This window comes from Stegodyphus dumicola, chromosome 7 (genome assembly GCF_044657685.1).
Source record: "Stegodyphus dumicola isolate Sdum_Otavi_A_Nest chromosome 7, ASM4465768v1".
Classification (NCBI taxonomy): domain Eukaryota; kingdom Metazoa; phylum Arthropoda; class Arachnida; order Araneae; family Eresidae; genus Stegodyphus; species Stegodyphus dumicola.
This window is the reverse complement of record NC_140774.1, coordinates 51,842,919-51,870,214: the sequence shown is the minus strand read 5'-3', so window position 1 is coordinate 51,870,214 and position 27,296 is coordinate 51,842,919. Positions and strand designations below refer to the sequence as shown.

General features: G+C 32.2%; 1 protein-coding gene across 3 annotated transcripts in view; it reads left to right on the top strand.

Moving 5' to 3' along the window:
* LOC118195043 (solute carrier family 12 member 4-like) overlaps positions 1-27,296 on the top strand; it is a 189,459-nt gene that overhangs the window by 64,233 nt on the left and 97,930 nt on the right. For all 3 annotated transcript variants that reach the window (XR_015042001.1, XM_085820197.1, XM_085820196.1), the window contains exons 5-8: positions 1,554-1,608; positions 2,844-2,974; positions 9,689-9,921; positions 21,127-21,338. Coding sequence is in view for 2 of the 3 variants with exons in the window: in XM_085820197.1 (XP_085676323.1) it covers positions 1,554-1,608; positions 2,844-2,974; positions 9,689-9,921; positions 21,127-21,338 (631 nt within the window). In the remaining variant the exon portion in view is untranslated. The remainder of the gene's footprint in view (positions 1-1,553; positions 1,609-2,843; positions 2,975-9,688; positions 9,922-21,126; positions 21,339-27,296) is intronic.

Sequence of the window (27,296 nt, the reverse complement as noted above, 5' to 3'; positions counted from 1 at the left end):
CAAGTGACAGAAATATCACTGTGTGAAGAGTTAAGTTGCGAGCAGCTTGGCTTTGATTTCATTCAACCATTTAAAATTAAGGAAAAAACAGCTGTAGATTTTGAATAACTATCAATTGGCATGTTCTCTTCCATTGATGGATGCCTTCCAGATATTAAGATTAAGAGTACAACATTATCAAAAAAGAAATGTGTACATTATGAACAGTTCATATATGAATTTTTGCATGAAAGACGTTATGAGCAGTTCAAAAACAAACTTTTGCAATTTTCCTAATTGAAATGTTGTGAAAATACCTAGCTATGTGTTTCTTGATATTTTTCTATTAAATTAATTAAATTACAGTACAGTCAAAAGTCGTTAATCCGGACTCGTCGGAACTTCGGCGATTCCAGATTATAGATCATCAGTTTAAATCTGGTATGATGGCATGCAAAAATTATAAAATTAAAAATATGAAACCGTAATTTAAGAAATAAAGAACAATTATGATCTAAAGAGTATCAAAATTAAAAAAAAAAAAAAAAAAAAAAAAAAAAAGCTCAATATTATTAAACATTTCAATGTAAGTTGTTTAAGTTGCTTTGTTTTATGTGCTAATACTTTCTCTTTAATTCTATATAAACACACATAATTTCTTGTTCAGTTACAAAGTTTCGCTGTTCAAGTCCTGTAATTGCTGTGCCGATATTACCGACTAACTTGTCAATCAAAATTTTTTCGTTTTCACTAACCTCTCTGTCACTTTCTTCATGCCTTTATCCATTTTTCGCAGCAATTCCACTTTTTGTTTGAGGGACATCGAAACATACTTTCGCTTTGTAGATCCTTTGGGAACTCCAGCATCGGAAATTCTATTTGACATAATCGAAAGTTCAAGCTTACTTGTATAAAATTGCTCTAACAGTCTGCAAAAAATAATAAGCCGGATCCAGTTCGAAGATTAAGGAACAACGCAATCTGCAACATTAACTGAAATAGATAATTAGATAATTTTAGTTTATACCGTCCGTTATACATTAAACGCGCATACGTAAACGTATTATGTGCTTGCGCACACACATATGCGCAGCCGTAAAGGTCTTATGCGTGAACGCCTATGCGTTGACGCATGCACAGAAAGTTTGTAGCTTTGAGGTCCAGATTATAGATTATTCTGGATCATGGGTGTCCGAATTAACGACTTTTGACTGTACTATTTTGAAGGCTATTTTTTCTCATAATTTAATGCTATCAAAATAGCAGTCATCTAACTTGATAACATTAAACAACAGGTACTGTATTCTGTATGTTTGGGATTAAAGAATAGCTGATTGAGGCCATTTTCCAGTGCTAATTTTGGAGGAGCTTCACTTGCTAGGATTAATCAACTATAAATCATTGACTTGTTTGCATACCTCCTTTCTATTTCAAATAAATTGCTGTAACTTTTTAATCCAAATAGCATTCGTGTTCAATAGATTGAGAAGATGCTGTTACTCTTTATATAATCAATTGCCAGTTATTTTATATCTTTTTTGTATTTAATATTGTATTATATCTTCTTTTGGTAGACATTTACAACTTGTATATCCTTGAGTGCAATTGCAACAAATGGCATTGTCCCAGGTAAATAATGCATTAATTTTTTTTACATTTTTCTCAAGTTATTTATGTATATTTGCGTGTCATATTTGCTAACTTTTTCAAAACTCTGTCATATGAACTTTTTGTTTTCATAAATATGTATAAGAATTAATAAAAGTAGCCTATTAATTGTGTGGATATTAACAAAAGATATGTAAGTGGTTTAAAATTTTATTGATCTTCTTTAATAGTTTTTTTTTAATATAAATGAGAAATGTTTCAGTGTGTAGGGGAATGATTTCTAATTTTTTTATTTGAAATTCTTTATGCATTTTTGTATACTTAATGTATTATATTTAATTGCTCTGTTGCATAATGTTAATTGCTCTGTTGTAATCATTACCTAATGTACTTAACCTGCATTGATCCTAGTTAATTCTTTTTTTAAACTGTAACATATAAAAAATTGCATTCCATCTTGATGTTAGTAGTAACAAACATTTCACTTTGTTATGGATTCTAAATTGTTCTCAAGCTTTATTTTTGTTGCAGAAATATTGTCGTATTGAGGTAAAGAAGAGACCATTCAAATCATTGGTACTTGGTCTCTTACAAATGACAGCTTTGACTTCAGATACAAATATCTAAGCATTTTTTGCAACATAACAGGATATTGAAACAAAATAAAATACATGGTTGCATGCTTAAAAATTTCTAAGGTTGGAGCTTTTGCAGGTAGCCACTCTGCTTTGTCATCTGGAATCTGAATGAATGGTTAGATAAGGTTGTTCATGGTGTTAAAAAATATTTACTTTCAACCCCTGCCCCCATTTTCCAACTAATTTTACTGCTAGAAAACCAAGAGAAGGAAACTTATGCAGTTGAGATGGCTTAAATAATAAATGTAACACATCAAAAGTTCACATAAAGAAAGGTACACTAATATGATTATATTATGCATACCAAAAGATAAATTTTTAATATTTTTTTAATTTACACAGGATAATATTTTATAATTATCATAAATTTCAATCATATTCTTTTTATTTACATAAAATGCTCTTCTGTTCATGCATACATTTCACATTATTACCGCAAATAAAAAATATCTAAATTGTATGCTGAAAAAACTGAGTATGTGAGTAACTTTGTTACTAAAAATAGCTGTCCCATTTAACTCGGGCATGCAGGTTCTGCTGTAAGTTAATATTTTGTATATATATATATAATCTTTCATTTCCCTTTTATAAAAATATTTCTTTTTTCTATTGTTTTAGCGGGTGGTTCATACTTTATGATATCCCGTTCCTTGGGACCTGAATTTGGTGGAGCAGTAGGTATTTTATTCTACTTAGCCACTTCAGTAGCTGCTGCTATGTACATCACTGGGGCAGTTGAAATTTTTTTGGTAAGTTAGTTCTGTAAAAATTTGGCTATGAAAATAGATCATAAAATTTCTGTGTTGTATATTTAAAATTAAAAACTAAGTAGGTAATACAGAGGCTGTTTACATATTTTCTAAACTATCTTCATTGTATTGACAGAAATATTTTACTTTAAATTTTTGTGTTTTAAATGTTCTATATGATAACATTTATTCTTTCCAAAGTCCAAGGAGGGTTGTAAGTCGTTTGGACAGTCCGCTTTTTAAAAGTCCAAAAATCCAAGGATGATACATCAGAATATTTAATAGGGATGTAAGTGAAGGGGTATGGATTTCATACCCATTTCTTGTTCTATTTCTCTCTGCAAATTAACAATGGATTTTGTGTTGAATCACTATAAACGGCGAATAACTTTTCAAACTGTTGCTACCAAATGTTAGAGTCCTGCATTTTATTTGAAGAAATTAAATAATGAAAAATCTGCATAAAAGTATTTATATTTCTCGCATTGTGATAAAACAGCGATACATAGATCCATCAAATTTTGAATGACGTAATCCTCCTACGAATACGGCATGTGGAAGACCAAATTAGAAATTTGGTATTTGTTTTATTATTGATTTCATATTTTGTAAAACTTTAACAAATTTTTGAGTAACAAACTCAACAATTTAAAAGCGAGCAATGCCAACACTCTACGGGGGAAGGCCTTTTTATCTCCAGGGCGCAGAACTGTGTATCAGAAATTCTAAAGGTATGCTCATTTTAAAATTATTTTGCTACATTTCTATTGAAGTGAGTTTTATGGTTCAAGTGCAAGGAACATGATATTTAATAAATAAAGGTAACACACAAAATGTAAAAGAAAGACCCTTTGGACGTAATTTAAAATTGGAAACCTTTCAGTTTTTTTTTTTTTTTTTTCCTTTTTAAGGTTCAAATCAACATTAATCGCTCTGAAAACAGAAGAGAAACATAAACTTGGTAATGCAACATTCTTGTGTTTGTCGTAGATTTAGTCAAGATCTCTATATATTTTGAGGGCAAATGGGTAGAGCTCCCTTTGTCAGAAGCTAAAAAATCTGCAAGATGTTGACTACTTTACGTTATTAATTTTATAAATCACTTTGTTTACATTTGACACTGAGCATCCTAATGATTTTGCATTTTTTTCTCCTCTTTTTTACTTGGCAGATTGTCTTTTAACCATAAAGATCTTATCTTCGCAACATTCGAAACGTTCCATTTTTTCCTTAGGATATATATGGGAAGAGTTTTTATACTTAAAGCCAAACTTTGAAATTTTTTCCTTTCCTTTTTGATAATATTATCTATTGTAACTTTGTATATCGAAAAACCGTGTATGTAACAACTAGATATGAATAATTTTCTTCAGAAAGAACACAAATACACTCTTCCATCCAGTGCTTCTTTAAAAATGCCATTTTGCATGAAAACAAAATTGTCAAGTATCAGATGATATGAAAAATATAATTGCAGTTCAGAAAAATTTTTGAAACGGACAATATTTTTTATATTTATGCAGCATTTTTTTATATTTTATTATGTCGGTCAAGTAAAATTGTCTAAAAAATGTGTGAACAGTCTCTGTATTATGATCCTTAATTTATGCTAAAAAAGTAAGTTTCAGTTTTTGATTTTTTCCTTTAAATAATATAAATGATAATTGTGCAATATAGTTTGAAGTGTACATAATAATTAGCTTTGGTACTTATGTTAAACTGATATTGCAGATAAATTTTGAGATTGCTTGCCATTGTCAATCTGAATAACTATGTCACACTTTTATTGCAAACTTTTTAAGACCCTGTATAGTAAATTATCCATATTCAGATTTGCCATGTGCTTTCGCTTATGAAATTAGTAACAAATATCTGTATGTGTTTTGTAAACTACTGATTCATTGGAAATATCAAATTTGAGGCTTGGTGGTGCAATACGTCTTTGCAATTAATTTTCATAGTCTTTCTTGTATAAATACGATTTATTGCAATTAATCCAATAACCAGAGTGAAGACATCTGATTTTTCTCAAGTGGTTGCATGCTGCTGATCATTGGAAAGTGCATAAGATCTTTTCTAAATAATATGTGTATCATCAATGATAGAATTTTATGGAAATATAATATTGGTAAATGTTGACAAACTTTGAGACTGTGAGATATTGGTTTGAAGGAAATTCATACTGTTAATTTATTTCTAATGTTAGAACCTGATTTTTCTAAGTCCAGTGACAAATTAAAAATTTCAGGTAAAGCTGTAGTAGGTTGGAATAATTGAACCTTTTTTTATTATAGGATAGCATTTGCTAAATATCTTTTAGAAATATATATGCCACAACTCTACACTTGTTTCTTATTTACATGCGAGTTCATGTTTAGACTTTAAAATAATGGTGAAAGCTCATCTCAACAGAATCAAACTCACATTGTTGACTGTTAGCCAATATACACTCATGTCCATAAATTAAGCATAATGCAAAATCAGGCAAAGGAAGAGTTAAAAGCAAAACAAATTTGACTTATTTGTAAAGCTTATTTATTAAACAAAAGGTAAAGAGCAAAAAAGATGCTATGTGTTTAATATTATTTAAAAAAATAGCTATTTTTTCTCTCTGGAACAAATTTTAAAAAATAAATAAATAAAAATAAAATAAAACTATTTACAGAAAACCAATATTACATGGTTGGTATGATTGTTAATACATTGTATGTCTCCCAGACGATGCAATACAGTCCGTACAACGCCTAGGCATGCTGAGTATCAAATTATCGATCTGATCTTGGAGATATTACACCACTCAAAAAGCAATACTCTCCGGTAGACATAGGAGGAGGTTGACAGGCTACAACTCTTCGGCCAATCATGTCCCACACGTGCTCTACTGGATTCAAGTCCGGTGAGAATTCTGGCAAGTCCATACGGGTGATATCCTGCGATTGAAGGCATTCGCTTACGATGTTTGCGCGGTGAGGACGGGCGTTATGCAATACAGTCCGTACAACGCCTAGGCATGCTGGGTATCAAATTATCGATCTGATCTTGGGGGATATTACACTGCTCAAAAAGCAATGCTCTCCGAAGTTCCGGTAGACATGTAGGAGGAGGTTGACAGCCTGCAACTCGTCGGCTAATCATGTCCCACATGTGCTCTACTGGATTCAAGTCCGGTGAGAATTCTGGCCAGTCGATACGGGTGATATCCTCTGATTGAAGGCATTCGCTTACGATGTTTGCGCGGTGAGGACGGGCGTTGTCATCCATAAACACAAATGTACATGTTGTTCCAGAATGACGTCCCGATAGATTTGGCTTTCATGGTTCCAATTTGAACATGCAGGTCAGTTCTGGAACCCAGAATAATTCAACCTCAAACGAGCACTCCTGCACCACTGTAACGGTGTTGTTCAATGATGTTTTCTTGGTGGTAACGGGTACCTGGAGCTCTCCATATGAAAGTCCGGCAAGAATCAGACTGCAAGCTAAACCTGGACTTTTCGGAAAAACATCACACAAGCCCACTGTTACTGTGTCCACAATTCATGCTCTCTACTCCAGGCTAACCGCAGGCGACAGTAAGTTGCAGTAAGTGGAATGCATCTGACAGGTCTACGAGGATATAGACCAATCTACCCTAAGTGTCTGTACACGGTCAGCCTTGAAGTTGTCCTACCAGTGGCTGAAGAGAGCTGACGAGACAGGTCTGAGGCTGTGCAAAACCTGTTTCTTTTGGCAGTAACTGCCAAATACCGGTCCTCATTCGGTGTTGTAACTCTGGGGCGACCTGTGCTGTAACGTCTACTCACGTTACCATCATCTTGGAATCGTTGCCAAAGCCTGGAGATGACACTTTGGGCAATTCCAAGTTCGTTTGATACTTCCAGTTGGGTACGCCCAAATTACAGACAGCCGATAATTCTACCACATAAAAAATCCTCCAAATGCGTCCTTTGTGTCATAACTATTCTTTTATTGCACTGAAATGCTTATAAAATGCCTGCAAACAATTTTATTTCTTTGCCTGTATTCCTTATATATCATTCTCTTACACTCTCGTCATTGTGGCATACCATCGGTGTCATCTGGTTACTTCCTGAAATTTGCATATGATTCTTGAAGATATGTGTAGTGATTTTACAGATGATATATATATTTTAGAGTTCGGTTTCTGTGTGACTCCGAATTATCCTTAATTTATGGACATGAGTGTATTAATTTAGATGTGTTGAATGGAATGTGTCTTTTAATAGAATGTTTTATTTTTAAGTATATTTTGTCACTAAAATAATTTTAAAGTGTCTCATTCAATTTTAGATCTTTGTTTGCTAAAATAACTAGCCTAAGTAGACTCATATTTCATAGCTAAATTTTTGTATTAATTTTTTTTTTATTTAAAAAAAAAAAAAACAACGAAGAAGATCCATGTAATCTATTAAAAATGTGCATATTGAAAATGGACTCAGAAAAATTCATGGAGAAGAAGGAAGGAGTGGCCAATCCGGCATTAGAAGTGAAGCATCGGTCACCAGATGGGGTGTTTTTTGTTTACATTCAGAAGCTCATTTAACAGCACTCTGATAGTATTTCGACACACAACAATTCCATACAAATCGAAAAACAGGACACTTCTGCATAAAAGAAAAATTCCTAGTGTGATGGATAATAGCAATTTGTATAGTTTAGTTACATTTACGCAAAAATCACATCTTGGTTATTTTTTGATAACTAACAACAGCGATTTGGATTATGAATTTGTTTTATAAAATTCTAAGCTATTGAACTACAAAAATATAGATTTTAGCAAAAAAGTTATGCTTAAAGAATGAAAAATACCTTACCGTACCTTTAAAATTGTATATATCTTTTGATACCCTTGATAGAGTATTTGCTGCTTTTATTTTATGTTCCAAACGCCAAAATGTTTTAACTAAAATTAATTTTTTTCACATCCACATATTATTGTAACATGTACTTTTTTAAAATTAATGTAAATTACTTTACTCGAAAAATATAGTGAATGCAAAGAAATTAAAGATTTCCACATACCGGAACTGAAAAATGGTATTTATGCATGTCCTAGCAAAAAGCATGTATCTGCCTTTAACAAAATACGTAAATATTTATTAAATTATTTATAAATGTATTTGAAATGAAGGATTTATTCATTCATAAACAACTGTGATAAAGTAAATATTTATTAAATTATTTATAAATGTATTTGAAATGAAGGATTTATTCATTCATAAACAACTGTGAAAAAATCTAATTATTAAATGTATCTAAATTTATAATGATTATAAATATTATCTAAATATATAATAACCTTAATATTGAATTGTAAACATAAATTGACATCCTGTTGACAAATACGTTATAAAACTATTTAAGCAAGAATTGTTCGTACTGGAAAGCAATCTGTTAAAAGGTATTCTAAAGCAATTTCTATGAGATGCGAGAAAGTAATAAAGAAGAGTTTTTGAATATATATTGTTGAAATTAAGGGTGAAAAGAATCTGATAAGTATAATTAAAGGAATTATTCCCCTTACATTTTATAATAACTCAGTTACAAGTTTTAAATAATATTTAAAAAATAATCATTATTTTATTCTCTTTCAGAAATATTCAGAGAAAGTTAAGTACTATTTAAAGCATTTCACTATTAAATTAAAAGGTGCTCTAATTGGAAATGGACCGAATAGAGCATTAATTATAAACTGAGTTATAGTTTTCGATTTAAAAGATGCCTCAGAAACTAAAAAATCATATCATATGTGAGAAAGTATTTTAGGAAGAAGCTCTATAAATAGAAAAGAAATAATGCATACTTTTAATAATGCAATAAACTTTGATCTTAATTTTTGTAAACCCTAACCGAATCAAGTCTAATTACCTTAATTTTTTTTTCTGATGTAATTAACTAAAACTTGTGAAAATATTTTTAATTAAACCATTCTGAGCAAATTGTTCTGTGAAAAGTGTAGCATTTAATTCCGTTCAGAATGAAATGTTTTTAAACCTGTATTCTTTTCATATACTTAGGACTCTGAAGTATTCTAGAAAAAGAAAATATATGCATTTATATGCATATTTACGATGTAATTACAAAATATTTACATCCGATCGTGTCAAAACCCATTGAACTCATTGGTAAATTACCCAATGTTTTAGTCACCAAAGAAGGGATCGCCAGTGCTTCAAAGTAGGGTATGGGGAAACTGGTTTAGGGCCACTCCATCTAACTTCCTACCTCCATAGAAAAATTGCGGGGGGGGGGGTAGAAAAGGTTCTTTATTCCTTGAATATTGCAGTCTGTGTCCAGAAAGTGTTGCTAATGAAAGTGAGATGGCCTGATTGCTGAAAAAAGCCAAACAGTATCACTTGAAGAGTTTTAATAATTTATTATTGTTTTAATAATTTTTCTAAAGCAGAAGAGAATTTGTAAATATATTTTTTATACTTAGAAAATTTTTATTTTTCCCACCTTGTTGTTCTGTAATGGAAAGGATACCAGTAATTGTTTATAAAAAATATTCGTGCTATATGTATCAAGATCTGTGATCAGAAAATGCTCGTGTTGCTAAACAAAGCCAAAAACATTGTAGCTGAAGTAAGCTAAATGTTACCCACCAAATTTTTGATTATTTGTTATTGCACATTTTGATTATTCACCTACATATCAGGCCTTTTATAATTTTTATTTTATTTTTTATTTTAGAATTATATGGCACCAAGTCTGTCACTGTTTGGAGACATAAGTGATCCATTTATCATGTCCAACAATTTTCGAATTTATGGTACAGTACTACTAATTATTGTTGGTACCATTGTTTTTATTGGTGTTAAATTTGTGAGCAAATTTGCACCTGTTGCGCTTTTCTGTGTCATCATATCTCTGATTGCTGTGTATGTTGGGGTATTTGTCAACTTTTATGGAAAAGAAGATACAAAGTAAGTTTGAATTGTATTTATTTTTTAGTAAATTAATTGGAGGCAAATTTATGTGTATAAAATAGACTCTGTGCATTTAGATTACAACATGAATCTGATTTGCATAGAGCAAGCATTTAAGCCAGAGGGAATTCCCTCCAGGTTGGTTTTTATCGTTTCAGGGGAGAATGTGATCAGCCATTTATTTATTTATAAAGTATAGGTTATGAATATTAAAAAAAAACTATTGTAATTTCCGGAAGAAAGGCTGCACATCAGTGTAAGTACCGTACTTGAGAAAAATGGCGGAAAAAAAATTAAAATATGCAGAAACGCTGAAATAGATTAAATCGCGCATGACATCGTCGTGGACCATATAGATGCAAAATCTTGACCTGTGTCCTCATACATGACACATTAGTTAAGAAAAATGCATGTCATGAAACTGTAACTCAAAAATAAGGTAAGAAATGTTGAAAATATATTTACGTTCACAAATATACGTATATTTACCCACTAAATAAGTCCATATTTGTCATACTCATATTATAAAAAAGTTGCAACAAAGAGATATTAAATTTGGATGACAAAAGAAAAATTTAAATTTTACTTACAAAGGAATTGCAGCAAACTGTACATCAAATGAAGTCATCAAAATCTGATTCTTTACTATCTGAATTAAAAAGATTAATAAATCCTGATCCAAGTCTTCCAGATCGTCACATTTATCATCTTGGTTATTTGAGGATATAATTTCAGCTTCTTTTAATGCTGCTGTTATTGACGATGTTTTTACTGATTTCCCCCGCACTTCCTACCCACTTTGCAACTTCTTCATAAGATGCTGTACGTATTTTGCTGCTTTTGGATACGTATGCAATCCTTCACTCATGCAACACTCCCACCGTTTTCAGACTTCAGCTTTGAAGGATTTATTATCTGACAAATCTAATGGTTGTAAGATTTTTGTCAAATCGCCAGGAGTTATTGCTATGGTCGTAGACAGTTTTTGACATCTGGTTTTCACTGACTCAAGTAAATGAGCATGCATGGAATCCATTATTAATAACCCTTTTGGTTGCATAAAAGATCCCTTTTGACACTGCCAAATTTTTTGTAGCCACTCATGCATGATTGTTTCGCACATCCATCCATTCCCGTTTGCACAAATAATTACGTCATTAGAAAAATCTCCCTTCAGAATAGTTTTTCTTTTAAAAATGATCATCAGCTTTAGCTTGTCACCGTTTGTGGTACAAGCTAACACTCATGTAAATGATGTTCTTTCATGCCCTGTCGTAAGCACAGATACAATTTTTGCACCAGTTTCATCAACAGTTTTGTTTGCAGGAGAGTCAAAAACTAACGCTGTTTCATCCACATTTATCTGTGATGGAAGAATTTTTTTTTGGTCAATAATAATATCTGTCACATATTTTAAAAAAGATGCCTTTTTATCCTGCCAGTCCATTGGTAATTGTTGCCCAACTGTTGTTCTAGTATGCACAGAAATATTTTTTCTTTTCATAAATCTGCTACACCAGCAAGGTCCTCCTTTGAAGTCATTTATGTTCATTTGTTTTGCCATAAATTTTGCTTATAAGCAAATTTTTACAGTTGAAATTGCCATTCCCTTTCCTCGTTGTTCCTTTATCCAGTTTGCAGTGTTGTCCTCTAGATTCGGCCTCCTTACAGTACCACTTCTTTTGGCTCTTTTCTGTCGCGGCAAATTTTTAAGTTCTTCTTTTTCAGTTTTCCAATGTCAAATGCATCTCTCATCCACTTCAAACTCCCGAGCTGCTGCTCTATTTCCAATTTGTTCAGCACAGGAAATTACATTAAGCTTAAAACCAACAGTATAGCTTCTGTGCTGTTTAGGTGCCATTTTCAAAAATTTTCCGCTCTGTTCTTGCTTAAAAACTATCCAACAAGTACTTGTACTCAAACTGATGGGATCTGTATCTGGCAGAATGCCAAGAAAAATCGATTCGTGCTGAAGGGGAAATACACCAGAATTCGTTATTGCAATGCAGGTGGTGTCCGCCTTTGAAAAAAATTGCACTAGATTTAAAATGGAAAAGGCAGGGGTGGGAAGAGGATGGGTCCTGGAAGATTCATCGAATGGCAGAGAAGAGAGACTTCAAACTGATGAGAATGCTGATTTGAAACAGGGAAGAATGTTATTGTTCTGAGATCCCGTTTAGGGTGAATAGGCACGTAGGTCTGTTCAAGGGAAAGAATGTAAACAAAATAAAGTTCGCAGAAAGCAACTGAGTGGTCTTTTGTGTGGGAACAACGCCAGTCTATGTACAATGACAAGGTCATCCAAACTATGCACATTAACAAGGTCATTCAAACTATGCACAATGACATCATAGGAAATATTTTTTAGTGCATTTTAAGTGCCGCATGGGTAGAAACGCCGCACCCGCTGAAAATTTTAAGTTTTAAACATGTAAACTCCACGTCGTTTCTTCTGGAAATGATGGTAGTTTTATTCAAGTTTTTGTATTGATCATAGCCCTTTCTATATATATATATATATATATATATATTACTATCTCTTCCAATAGTAGGACCTCGAGATCTATTTCTTCATTTTCTGTGGCTAGTTTGGCTTCTTGATCTGCTCTTTCATTATCCTTTGTGCCCTCATGCACTTGAGATCTTTGCACTGTTTAAACTGTAAAGCATGCTCTGACTATCTGTGAAGATTTTAACAGAAGTGGTGGGCCATATATTGTGGCCTATCTGTAGAATTGGGTGTTTTATGGCTTGAAACTTTGCATGAAATATTGTCACTTCATTGTTCAATTTTAATTGATGTTTGAATATTCACTTTGATTGTTTTATAACAAAAGGTGCTCCTACTTTGTCATTTATTTTGAAACTGTCAGAGAACACTTCTATTTCTTTATTATTTGGGATATTTTTCCTCATTTAATTTCTTCTATCAGGGCTGGGTGTTTTAAAATTGTGAGAAGTTTGTGTGGAATTGTGGGAAGTTACCTCCTCATGTCATATCATTACATCCTGTAGGGATATGTTTTCCTTGAAATGAAAGATTTTGTAAGTCTTGAGATTCCATATCAGCTTTTAGGTAAATTCTTTGCATCTGCTTAAGTTTAACTTTCATTCTTTTGATCCTCGTATACCAGACTGGGCACCCATATAGAATCATCTTTTCTATTGCTTTTAAGTAAAGCACTTTTAATAATTTTCCTTTGAGGTTCCAATTATGTATTCTGTTTAGATTGGTACCAATTTTAAGGTACTCTTTTTTTTTTTTTTTTTTTTTTTGTTGTTGTTTTTTGTTGTTTCACTTAAATGTGGGATCCATGTTAGTTTTCAATCTAGGACAAATGCTAGGTATTTGATTCACTCGCATCTCAGGGTGATCACCATTTTATTCTAGGTGGTGATTTTTGTAACTTGTTGCCTGTTGCAAAGAGAATTAGCTTTGTCTTTTGCACACTAATCTTTAATTTATATTTTAAGCTCCACTGATATATTTTTATCAAGGGCTCTGTGTGCTTTTTCTTCTAATCTATTACCACCAACTATTATTATTATGAAATTATTGGCATATGCCTTATTGTGGCATCTTCTTCAAATTCAGTATTAAGAAGAGTCCGCCAAGATGTTGCATAGAATTGGACCCAAGTTTGACCTTTGAGGGGCCCCTTTGTGATACTTATGGAAGATTTCTACTCCATCCCTGTTATAATAGATGCCTCTATCACTAAGATAGCTTTTGATTAGTTAAGTTCTTTGGGCACTTGACTTCTACATGTATCGCAAGATCTCAGACCACCACAGTCTGTTATATGTGGATGCCATATCCAGGGGATATTACACAGGTGTTTAAATTGCTCTTCCTGTTGTCCTGAATTTGTCTTGTTAGGTTTCTAAAGTTTCTGTGGTGATTCTATGTAGGGTAAACCGAAATTGTTTGTTGTTTAGGATCTTCTTTATGATGAAGAAATATGTCAGTCTTTTTTATATCAATTTATCCAGAACTTTCCTCCATGCCAATAAGAGACATATTGGTCTATAGGCACCCGGGTAGGTTTTTGTCTTTATGGAAGAAGACTAGGTTATCCACTTTGCACTGTTTCAGGAAGTAACATGTATTTAGCCATTCATTTAACAGTTTTACAAATAAGTTTTCATTTTCTGTAAATTGCTCTTCTACTGTTTCTATGGAAAGTTTGTCCTTTCCTGAAGGCGTTCCTTTTTTGTTGATTTAAATAATTTGCTTTAATTCCTCCTTGGAAAAATTAGTCATTTTCTGTGTTTGGGGAGGGGGTGCTTTGCTTTTGTTCTAATTTCTTTGTTCTTCATTATCTTCCTCAGAATTATCCTGCAGAAAATGGGATTAAATTATGAACTTTATTGTATCTTCTATACTTGACGTCCAGTCATTATTTCCTTTTTTTAATTCTACAGATTTTAAGTGGATTATAAGCTTTGCCTTTCAGTATGTCAAAATGTGTTCCGAAAGGAGAGTTTATCTGTAAGCTATCCCAAAAGTTCTCCCAGGATACTAGTTTAGCTTCAGATATTTGCTGTTTGTGTTTAGCCACTTATTTACAAATGTATATTAAATTCTTTCTTTTTGAGAGCTTGCATAGCTTCCCTCTTGAGTGTTGGTACTCCATCCTTAGTTTTCTTATTATTTTGCACTGTTCTGTTAGGCACCTTAACCACCAGGTTTTGATTTTCTTTGTATAGGGGGAGAATCTTTTGCTCTTTTTATTGAGGGTTTTATATGTATGCCGATTTTAATTGGTCTGAGATTTCTTGGATGTTTTTATCAATGTCCTCTTTATCTCTAATTTTGTATTTTTCTACAAAAATTTTGCTAATTGCCATTTTCAAGTTAAGCCATTATGTATTTAGAAGTTTCATTCTTAGGTCTTTTATAACATTTTCTAATTTTAAGTTAATTTCTAGATTTATGGGTTTGTGATCACTTAAGGTTTCTCTCTTGTATATTTCTTAGTTAGTTTTCCTTAGGGAGCTTGCATATCTCAAGAACATGATAGCTATCTATACCACAAGCCCCTACAAATGTCGGGACGCTGTCTGGGTTGTTTAGTACTGTGGATCTAGCTGCCTATAGGAAGTCTTCAACATTATCCCTCTGGGATATGTGAACCCTGTTCCCCAAAGATTACTTTTGGCATTAAAATAACCACAAACTAGTGTCAGAATGTCCTCATAATTTTGAAGAAGTTCCTCCATTTTGATTAGAACCAAACCCAAATCATTGTGTGTGGGCAGTACGCTGAGATTAATAGAAAAAGGGCTTCACCATCTATTTTAACTATGATGATTTCTGGTGGTGTGCTGATTTCCAGGACTGAAAGCCCTGGGTCCTTAATAAAAATTCTTGACTTTACTTATTTTTTGTTCTAATAGAGTCTATAATTTATGGAAAAATCACAAATTTCGTCTTTAATTTTAGAAGGTTCTTGAATGCAAGTGATCTTTGTTTCTACACTACCTTCGAGATCCTGTCTCGATTGTAAATTTGCTCTCCATGAGTGCTGAATTGCATTAGTTTGACTTTATCTATAGTTTATCTTTCATCTTAATAATTCAAGTTCCCTTATTTTGCATGCACAATCATTGTTAAGGCTACTGTGATGCATTTTTAGCACGAGGTTATATTATTGATTTGCCTTGCGGCAGTTTACAAATCTTTCCATTTTACCAAGGCATTCTTTTTTTATATGCCTTGTTTTGCCACATTTTGTGCACTGTTGAGCCTCTTGGCATGTATGTTTTGTACGGCCTAATTCATTGAGTAACTGTTATGAACTCTCGGATGTTTTTCCTTGTCCATTTTATATTTACTTTTCTAGTCTTCATTATGTTTAGGAAGGATGATGGGTCTAATGATATTACCCAACCGTTCGTGATTTTGAGTTTTTAAAGTCTTGACTAATGTTTTCTCTTTAGATCCTCTCCGACATAGTATATCATTATTTTCGGATTTATCTTTTTTGAGCCTTTGGGGTTCCACTGGGTCTTTTAGTTTCTTTTAGTTTCTTATTTTTTTTTTTTTTTTTTTAATGGCCTCTTCTAGAAACTTAAGGTCATCCTCTTTTATGGTTTCTATGGTAACACTACCTTTACATACATTTCTCACATTTTTAACACCAATTTTAAGGTTATTGGGATTCATGTTAGTCATTAGTTTATCCCTAACATCTTGCAATGTGGCATCATCATCTTATTAGCAAATGTTCCTTTCATTTAGCCAATCTCGACCAGGATCTTGGTCTTTGAGTAATCAATTTCTTTAACATATCTGCGTAAGTTTCTTTGGAAGCTTTGATTTCTAATAATCCAGTAAGATAATCTTCTACATTTTGATTTTGTTCTAATTGTCCATCTAATTTTGCTATTCTTAAATTCTGTTTGGATAACAGTTTTAAGATATTTAACGATTAGTCTTTGATGTCTTTTCCTTCTCTTTTAGGAATTTTCTCTTTATTTAAGTGCCCATCCAAGTTCTCTAGACACTCATGTTGCTTTGATAAGAAGTTCTCAGCATTAGCTGAACAGAAAGCTTCTTCACATGTTGGTGCACTACACTGTTTTTGAGCATTTTCTGACAGCCGGTCTCTCTGTTGTTCGTCTTTTGAAGCAGACATCACACTTTATATCTGTACTTCATGCTTTGTCTTGTAAGGGAGTGAGATCCTATAGGAAAACCACAACAGGCTCCTCGAAGGGAGCAACAAGTGCAATGGGTTGCCTTTTGTAAACTGGTACCATGGGGTTCTCACAGTACTTAGCTGTTGAGCATATTAGGAACCTCAAAAGAGAAAGCCTCCAGACCATGACAAGGTAAAGCTCAACTGGAAACGCTTATCTGCAAATAGACCACTCTTCCCGATCTGTACTCCTCATGTGTCAGCACGCAGATCCTTTAGAGGAGATCAGTTGTACTGGAGCTTGATATCAAATTCACTAAGTTTTCATGCCTTCAAAAAATAAACTACGGATTTATATAGAACTTATCGTAGGGGTCATAGTTGGTATGTGAAATAATATTTTGTTCTCTGGGCCAGCTATCGCATAATGCGGAACTAGATAAACAATACTTGCATGTTCTGTGCAAAACTGCTGCATATTCAATACGTTATTTTCCATTAGTCTTGCATGAGTCACTGAACAAAAATTTAAGCAGTCCATTTATAACTCCATTTATTTCTCAAGTAAATGAACCAAAAGTAAATAAATAAAATAAAAAAAAAGGTTTTGCATTTTAAACATTAGTTATAGAATATACATTTTGAGATGTAAATAATCAATTTCAGTATGCCAGGTATATTATTTAGTCTCTTCCTGTATGGCAAACACTTAAACACTGCATGCATTCACTACAGCAGTACTCGACGATTTATACAAGGGAATAAGTAACAAGTTATAGCTGCCAAATAAATTGAGTTTGCCAACTACAAGTATTCTCATTGTTGGCAGTGATCATACGAACAAACAATAGTGTATTTTCGAAACATCATCCAATTCTAAAAAAAATTATAATTGTTTTAATAATCAGTAGTTCGATTTGTTTTATTTTAAGTTGCATGATTAATACTTTTAAACAACTTCTTGTTGTGTGCTATTTCTGTGATTTAATAACAGTGGCATGAGATATGGGCTATCAGTCTAGCAGAAAACATAACATTAGCAGTGCTCTATGTGCTGATTCAATGATACTACATTATGCATTTGTTAGTAATGCTCCAGTGTTACAACATGCATTGGGGGGGGGGAACAAAACATATCTGATAATCCAGTTAAATGTAAGAGGTTAGCTTTTATCTTTTTGTTGGGCTTAAATAGTTGCATGGGAAGAGTAAACTATTTTTTATGCAAAAACTCTGCTTAGTTGATAGTAATATGTTTTAAATAATTCTCATGTATTACTTTACAGTTTCTCAGCAGAGCCATCTACCGATATCATTTGTTTTAATGTTAAAAAGAAAAAGTGCTATTTCCATGTTCCTATTTTAAAATCATTGCATTATTTTTCACATGAATGAGAAATTATTGTAAAGACTATTATGTGTTCTTTTTTAGTTTATATTCAATGAAATTGCTTGAGAATTTATAATCAGCATTGGATGCAAAAAACTGGAAGTTCAAAAAGAACCCTTTTTTGGGGGGGGGAGGTCTGAAAAAAGAATATTCATCACATTATATCAAATTTTGAATGTTATAGTAACATATTTTCCTGAATATAGCACAAGAACAATTTTTTTTTTCAATAAATAGTTACATTAATTGTAAAATGTCACTGTCAAATTATCTGAAGCATTTCTTTCTCGTCAGGAACTGTTTTGCTGCTTTTTAAATAATATTTAATGTGTAACTGTGGCTTTTCAGTGTACCTAAATTCAAACATGTGGCTCCTACTGACATGAAGTTTGGCCATCTCTGTTACAAAACTTGAAAGAAGTCAGTTACGTTTACTACTTTCATTACTATTCATTTTCTGTTCCACGATCTGTACTTACGAGGTCTCGGCCAAGGGGCTATAAAATCGGTCTTCACGGGGCTGGAACCATTGTTTATTCAGTGGAGTGTTCAGGCTTGGCAAGGAACATGTAGTACTGTCTTGTCTCTCCCTTGGTTATGGGCACACTACATGGTTAGATTTCAAAGGTTGTCCTTGGGAGTTTGGCTACAGTTTGTCAACACTTGGGGACGGACTACATTTTACTAGGTACTTTTCTTTGTTGGTGGATACATTGCCGTCAACCTCTGACTTCTGTGCAATTACCTAGACTGTGTGAATCATATAAGTCCCCCTTAGTTGAATGGGAGGTTATACCTCCTTGAATCACTTCTAGGGATTGGGACGATTATCTGTGTATGGCAAATTTTAGTTTGGGTGCCCCTCTCCCTGGTGTGCTCCTTACTACTTATCCATACCTTGAATATTGCTGTTATGAATTAAAAGTTCTTTAATCATAAACTGAAAATGCAGAGGGGAAAAAATAAATATGCAAGTAAATGCAGTATTGTTTATTTAGAAGACTTTTGTAAGTGCTTTAAAAGATGTGTGAACTAGATGGTTAAGATGGAATAAACATCCAGTGAAACTAAAATTATGGCTTTTAGTGTAAAATTTTTTCAGGGGAGGGAAAAAAAAAAAAAAAACTTTCATGATAGCCTACCCTATTAAAATAATAATCTAATAACATGCATAACAAGTATTAATTTAGAAGTCAAACAGCAAGAATCAGCGTTATATTTTCAAATTATCACAGGACTAGTTTCGATATTTTACAGACTAGTTTCGATGATGGAAAGATTAGCTATACATGCAATTTCTTTCCATCAATTAGCTATAAAATTGCACGTATTTTACAGAAATTTAACTTTTGGGTCGTTTACTCTCCTATCAATAAAATTCCGAGTTCCATACTCAAGGGCTCCATTTCGGATGTGAATTCCTGGGTATTTACAGGATTCCTTGCCAGTGTGGTAAGTGAGCCTTAAAATTTTTCATTAAGGAACATGAGGCATATGTTAGAAAAAAGGAAACACAAAAGTCTTCTGTTGCCCAGGATTGTTGGTCCGAAAATCACACTTTCAATTTTTCTGCAGCCAAAATTATTCAAAAAACATATTCCATTGGTGAATTAGATTTTCTAAAGGCATTTCACGTAAAAAAAATCTCTCTGTTCTAGTTAACGACCCTAATTCCAGTCCATCTTTGCCTTCTGCCTTTAAAAAAATTGTTTTAGTTCTCGTTCCATCAACAAATGGTACCAGTCACTCAACTCTTGTCCAGCTATTCTTATCAGTATATTTTATCTCATTCATTTGCACTTTAGCAGCTGAGGATGATGGTTCGGTAAAACCATCGAAACTAGTCCTGTGATAATTTGAAAATATAACACTGATTCTTGTTGTTTGACTTCTAAATTAAACCTACCAGCCTAAATTAAGTTATTCAGTACAGTAAAAGCCTGACTGTCTAATAATCAATTAACCAGATAGCTCAAATAACTAGATTATTGTAGAATGTTTTTAATAAAAGAATGCATAAATTAAGAGGCTGGTAAAAGCATCACAAAACATTTATATAGGTCTATTGCTCAGAATCCGACTTCTGACACCTAAAATGCGAATACAATTACATTTCTCTTTCAGAAGGTGTTGCTTAGCCCCCTCGCTCCTGTTGCTCAAGGATCAATCCTTGGAACTGATCATTCTTCACATGCCTTTCAAATAATGTCATCAAACCATTTTGAAAAAAAAAAAGGAATTGTTGCTAGACAATGTAATTTAGTACCAGTAATGAATAATTATGGTGGCACAAAACAGTCATAAGATCTTCACCGTGGTTTTATGTAAACCTGATTAATTCTCAATAAGCTTGTTTCGTTTTTGTAAAGAAAAATATGTTTGCTATTTAAGTACCTTTTCCTCACCGTTTTTAAAAAAAATAATTAAAATTTGAAACCTGCCATGTATGGAACAGCATGCAGCAGAATATTTTCAAAATTAAGGATCTTGGCATTAAAAAAAAAGTGACTTTATTTGAAAATGGATAAACAGTGATGATGCAGTGTGAAAAATTATTTAATGTAAGTGATTTAAGTTTTTGATATGCTTTGTCAGTGACTTGTGCCTGTTGATTATGTTACTCAATAATAAAGAGAGGTTTGTTTCATCAAACTTCTGCTGGTATTGCTGACACAAGTTTGGTGGAATCTCTGCCAGCTTCCATGGTTGATAGGATTTCATAATCAGTTGAGATGTTTTACTTTTATATGTTTTTTAAGGCCTGTGAAAATGCATCAGCTTTTATGCCTGAAATGCAATTTTTTTTTAAAATCTTGTTATTTTAAATGAATGCCTTTTACAACAGTTAAAAGGGATTGTTTTGATTAGTTAAGTTTCTTCTTCCATTCATTTGACTTGTGAATTGCAATTTTTAAATGCTAATTCTTCAGTATTTTCACAAATCCAGCATTCGGCTTTCCTGAGCTTTATGGCTAGTCAAGCTTTTACTGTATTTTGATTTATTTTCTTTATATGTAGAAATACTAAAAAAAAAATTAAGTTTCTGAAAACATATTATCCATTATTTAGGTACACATTTTTTTTAACTCATGCTATTGTATAAGTGGCTTTTTGTCTTTTTTAGAATTTATATATGTTACTGTATAAGTGGCTTTTTGTCTTTTGTAGAATTTGTATATTGGGTGATCGACTGCTAAGTAAAGGAAATTATTCTTGTTCAAAAGACCAGAATGAAACCAATTCATTATTTTATCTTTATTGCCAAGAGGTAAATAAAACAGAATCTGGAGAACCTATGTATTCATGTGATTCATATTTCGAAAATAATGAAGTGAAAATGAAATTAGGAATTCCTGGAATGTCAAATGATGTTTTTCATTGTGAGTATATTGTGTATAGTATAAAAACTGTGTATAGTATTTTGTAACTAATATATGTATATATTAGTTATTATTTTGTAACTGATATATATGTACATTATATCTATGTGTAATAATATTATAGAAATATTGATTTTAATACATATTGATCCATAATGACCAGCAGACTTGGCAGCCGAGGCATATTAAATATTCATTTTCTGTTTCAAAACATTCACATTTTTCATAGCTTTGCAGTAAGAAGAGAAACAGCAAACAGCAATTTGCCTTTGCTGAGGAGCAGATATAAAGTACATATTATCCAATATGAAAGCTTATTAAGAGAAAGGTTTCAGTTCTTGAAATTTTGAGTTCCAAATTAGCTGTGTTATCATCATTATGCAAAAGGCATATGATATAGATTAATCTAGAAATGATGCGGTCCGGAAAAAGTTATTAAGCAATTGTTATTTTTAGAACAAAGAAGGGAAACATTGGGGCATGAACACTTTATCATTAATAAAACCCTGTAGGCAAAAATCTGCCTCCAGCTTATCTTGCAAATTCTCACTGAAAGCTTTACGTAACAGTTTGTTGGAACACCTGCAGCATCTGAAACGTGTATGGCTGTAATTGTAGACATTTCCATAACACACGCATATTTAAATTGCAGAAAAATTGGGAACAAGAGCATAATGCATTGGGTTTGGATTTCACACAATATGTTGATTTTGTGGGACTTTGTAAAAACATTTCACAAATGTTTTCAATCACTTCGGTAAACACATTTCACAAATTTTTTTCAATCACTTCGGTAAGCACATTTCACAATTTTTTTTCAGTCACTTCAGTTTTGGCTGGTGTTTGTGATAGGCTGGTTTTTCTTACACAAGCAGCCCATTTCCTGGAACTGCTTCACTCACTGTTCAATGCTGTGATGATGCGGTGCTTATTCACCAAATTTTGGGCAAGAATATGGTCTTTGAACAGTGATGTTTTGGTGTATTCCAAAACAGAGTTGAGAAAGATAACCACTAATTTTGCTTTCACAGACAAAATTAAAAATTCATCTGATATGTAGCGAAAACTAAAATAGATTTTAGTTTGAAACAGTTTTTAGTGCGCTGTCAGATGTCAAATCTATCAGTGTTTTGTATTAAGTGATTTGAAGCACCCTGTACATTATATAATTAATTAACTAATTGTAACATTCTTTTAACATAAACTCAAATGAATTTTTTCTAGAAATTTTACTTTTCAATTATATTACTCATATAAATTCTATTACAGTTACTTGGTTACTCAAATTTTTAATTATTATTCATTATTCAATATAACAATAATCAATGTTCTAAACTATTTTCTCTGTTATACTCAGAACATTTGTTTACCATATTGTATACTAGTTTTTCAGAATTATTTTATTCTTTTTCATATTCACATCATTCCCAAATAATTATAAAATTTCTAGCAATAATTAAAAATCTTCAACATAAATTCAGAAATGTAATTAATTATCTTAATCTTTTGGAGACAGAATGGCCATTATGTTAGCTTTGGTATTCTGTGTTTGAAAGGGAGAGGATGACCACTTTAGTGGTCATGCCTTTTTCCTCTGTTTTCCAAGCTGAAAAGGTAGAGTGAACTGTCAAGTTTGATGTTGCTGGAGTCTTAACCACTTATTACTTTCAAAGATCTTTGTGTTAAGGATCCGGTTTTCCCTGTAATTCCCATTTCCTTCTTGTAGCTTCGGAATTTGAAGATAATCTCATTCATAACTATCTTGTAACTTCTTCCTATTTTTTCGAAAATTATATGCATCTCACAAATTTCTCCTTCCAACTTGAAATCCTTTTGATAAAAAATTGCAATACGAAATATACGAATAATGTGAAGTAGAAGTCGCATTTGAACTAAACACTGCATATTTTAAATTGTTAGTTTTCTCTCTTAAGCATTACATTTTCATGCAAATTTTTAATATTTATTTAGATTTTAAATTTGAATTTTTCTGCAATTTAAATTTTAACATTTCCATATAGTTTGTTTTTACTCATTTTTGTAGCCATGATATTTTACTTTTCTAAATGTTCCTTCCATGAAGAAAATTTTAAAGAATTTGGATAATATCAATAAAATTTACAGCAAAAAAAAATTAAATGCTACAAGGAAATATGACAATAAATAACGTTTGTGTTTATTACAACATTTGCATGATATTTCTCTGTTTACAAAGCCATGAATGTTTTTAAATTTAAGAAAATATGTTACAAAATTTGTTGGAGATCTGATAAAAGCAACTAAAATTATCTATACAATAGCAGATATGGAAGAATTTTATAACATAACATTAAAATATTGTAGAATTAATTTTTATTATTACTTTATAAAGGCACGTAATTTTGTAAGATAAGACCATTACTTAAAATGTTGTACACCTTTTTCAAGAAAGGCATGGACTGTGATATGGAGAAATAGAATGACATTATATCTATATATACATTCCCTTCTGTGTATCACTGAGTGATCTGATTTGGAATCAACTGCACCTTTAAATTTTCCCTTCGTAAGAGAAACCATCTAAACAGTTTAGACAATAATCGCTACATTTCTCTTCCTTTTGTAAGGGAAAGCCTCTCTTTCATAATAAATCGAACTACCTAAAAGTATCATTATTGCGAAAAGCAAAGGTTTTCTTAGAAGGGGCAAAGCATAAGGTATGAAAAATCCCAACTTTGTTTCAAGGATCTTACAGGAGTCAAACCTGGACCTCAAAAGATTAATGTTCTTCCCTAAATAAAGTAATTAAATTTTTTTTAAATTCTTTACTTAATTTTATTAAACTTAATTATGAAAAGTTTAATCTTTTTAACCATAAAACTTTAATCATTTTCATAAAATATTGCTAAATTTTTAAAATCCATATTGTATATGTAAGATAAAAAATGTGTAAAAGATAGATCATAATTTAAATTGCTGCCCAAAAGGGATAGTGGTTAGTGACTCTAAGTGCCATACTGAAGACCCCAGGCTTGAATCCTGGAGAAAGCATGAATGTTTGTAGATGTATTGTGTCTGTGCGGCATAGCGCACTCTAAATATGTGGCAAGCCAAAAGTCTTCTCGAGAGGTTGTTGGTAGGGGAAGAAGGATGGGAGACCTTTGGACACATTCCCCTGAGAGGCTCTTCAAAATTGGGGCCAGAACTGAGCAAAATCATACTGTCACGTGTATGGTACCCAAGGCTTTTGCAACACGACTGGTTCGATCTAGCCTCCTTCCCACAATGAATTTCGTGGTCTTGCTCTGGTATCAGATAAGTGATATTATTCTCAACAACAGCCTAATTTAAATTAGCATTAGCCCTTTTATGTTTAATTTGGTATTTCCTCTTTCTATTCTATAAATAGTAATCTTTTTCTGCACTGCCTCAAGACTAATCCATGTCATTTTTGATTCTTCATAACGCTGATGATGTAAATGGAACTAAAATTCAAACAGCCAATAATAATTTTACCGCAGCATTAATTAATTATCCAGTCAAATGCATTGAGAATCGAAACTAATTATAAATTTAGATGTCTTTTTGAAAACGACTTACACTTCTACACTTCAATTCAGCTGGACTGCTGTGCTTCTCTTTTCTTATTGCAAAGCTATCAGAAATGTAAACATTTTGAAATAGGCATAAGTAGTGTGCCAAGTTGTTTGTGGCTGCAACATGTTTTTTAAAAGAAAGATCAATATTTATTCAGCCTTGGCTACCCAAGTTGCCCTTCTTTATGGATCAACATTACATGTTTTATACTATCAATGTTTCTGTAGCGTAATTACTTCTAAGTCTGCTTTCATTATAGTGAGTGTCTGCTTCATTACATATATTATATATACTGCATATTTTAAATTTCACCTGACTGTCTTTTAAATTTCATCTACTTTATCATCACCTCATTTTGCTTCAAAAGTAAAAAATATATATATATAATTATTTATATAATGTTTTTCATGCATTAACATTTTTTATCGTGTTTCAAATAATTTAGTTTTCTTTAGACAAATAAGTTTAGGGAGACAAAAGTATTAAAAACTGTTATGCAGTACAGGTAATATTGCAATCAGACAATGTTAAAGTGCATAATTATTTTTTTTATAAAAGTAGATCTAAGATGTTTTAACACACTTTTGCATCACAATTTTACTTCTAATTCTTTTTAGATTTACAACATGTTGTAAATTTTTATGTAAAATTACATAATGCTTTAATAAAATTTCTTTTGCTAAATTTACATAAAATATATCTTGTCTTCACAATTATATAATTACTTTTTGCTTTTTGAACTGCAGATACCTTATTAATTTCTTTAACATCCAGTTTGTGTTATCTGAGGTTTTAATGGAAAGACGTTTTGGACCTTCTTCATTCATTGAAATTAAGTAATATTTTATTAGCTATGGAAAATGATATCTTCGTCCTAAGGTTGTAGATGTTGACATGACAGTGTATGAGATATATGTTATCTTTAATCTCTGTTATTAACAGGGGCGTAGCTAGAGGGGGGCAAGGGGGGACACCTATCCCCGGGTGCAGAATCCAAGGGGCACCAAATTGATGTTACGACATTTTAGAATTAAATGTTTTCCATCCTTGGCAGGCACTAGGGGGTGCGAAATCTTCAGTTGCCCCTGGGTGCTGAAAACCCTAGCTACGACTCTGGTTATTAATCTTAGGATGGCTAGGGGTAAGTTGGGCTTTTCATTCAATCGGATTAACTCATGCATTTTATAAATTCTTTATTATTACAGTAAATATATACATATATACATATCATTACAGAACATTCTTAACCTTAGTCACATTCTCTCGCTTCCCGATTCTCAATTGCCATCATGCGCCCCCTATCGCGACTTTTCTACAATGCCATCTTTCGGCTGATAATACATATAAGAGAAAATGTCTTTCAAATCCTTTAATAATTTTATTGTTATGCTGTTGGATAGTGAAAAATGAAATAAAAATGTTCTAGGTTGACAAGCTAAAACCATTAGTAAAATAGTAGCTTCCACAAATGGCCTGTATGCTTCATCAGCTGGACCTGAAATGAATGGCTGAGTCGAGTTTCCCCTCCTTGCTGTATTTCTGGGAATTGATATTTAAATGTATTGGTAGGTTGAAAGGAAGGTGTGTGTTGCAAGGTGGTCTAGTAGCATTTCTGGCACTTCTTTGATTTTAAGGCTGCTTTCAAGGTGGAATTTGAAAACTCCATGCACCCAGCCATTTCACTGGCAGTGAAATCTAGGTCAAACTATCAGTGTTCAACATTTGTATCTCTGCAGGCTTTTAGTGTAGCCCAGCTGTTAATTAGACTTTCTTTTTGTATGTTGAAATTCTTAATGCCTTAAATATTCTGAATACTTCATGTAAATAACTGTTAAAATTTTTCTTTCGAGAATTTTTCTTAGTTACAGCCCTGAAGAATTTATTTGTAGATGGTAGTTTTCTCCAAAAATGAGCTGTTCTCAACTTTAATAAGAAAAATTACCTTTTCACAACTGCACATGTAATGCAGCTGGAATCTCTGAATTAAATAATACTTACTAAGTATGTAGCTTTTTGCTTTGTTTTTGTCAATTCAGAACTCTTCAATAATATCTGGCATTCCATTTGTCAGTTTCACTGTAGTACCTAACTGCAGCAAGCTCTTTCCTGTTGAACTACTTTAATGATTTGTTGACTTAGATAAGAGTGTTGTATCAGATCACAGTACATGTGAGAAGATATGTATCATAATCTCTATGAATGGATGAGGTCTTTTTTTTTTTTTTTTAATTTTATTTTAACTTTTCCAAGGCACACATACTATATTTTGAATCTTATAAGGAAGTGCCCCCTTGTGGCAAGACTGGCTATTAAACAAGAAATATAAAGATATAAAAGTATATTTTGAAATTTTATTATATTGAGACTTATTTTTTGAACTGC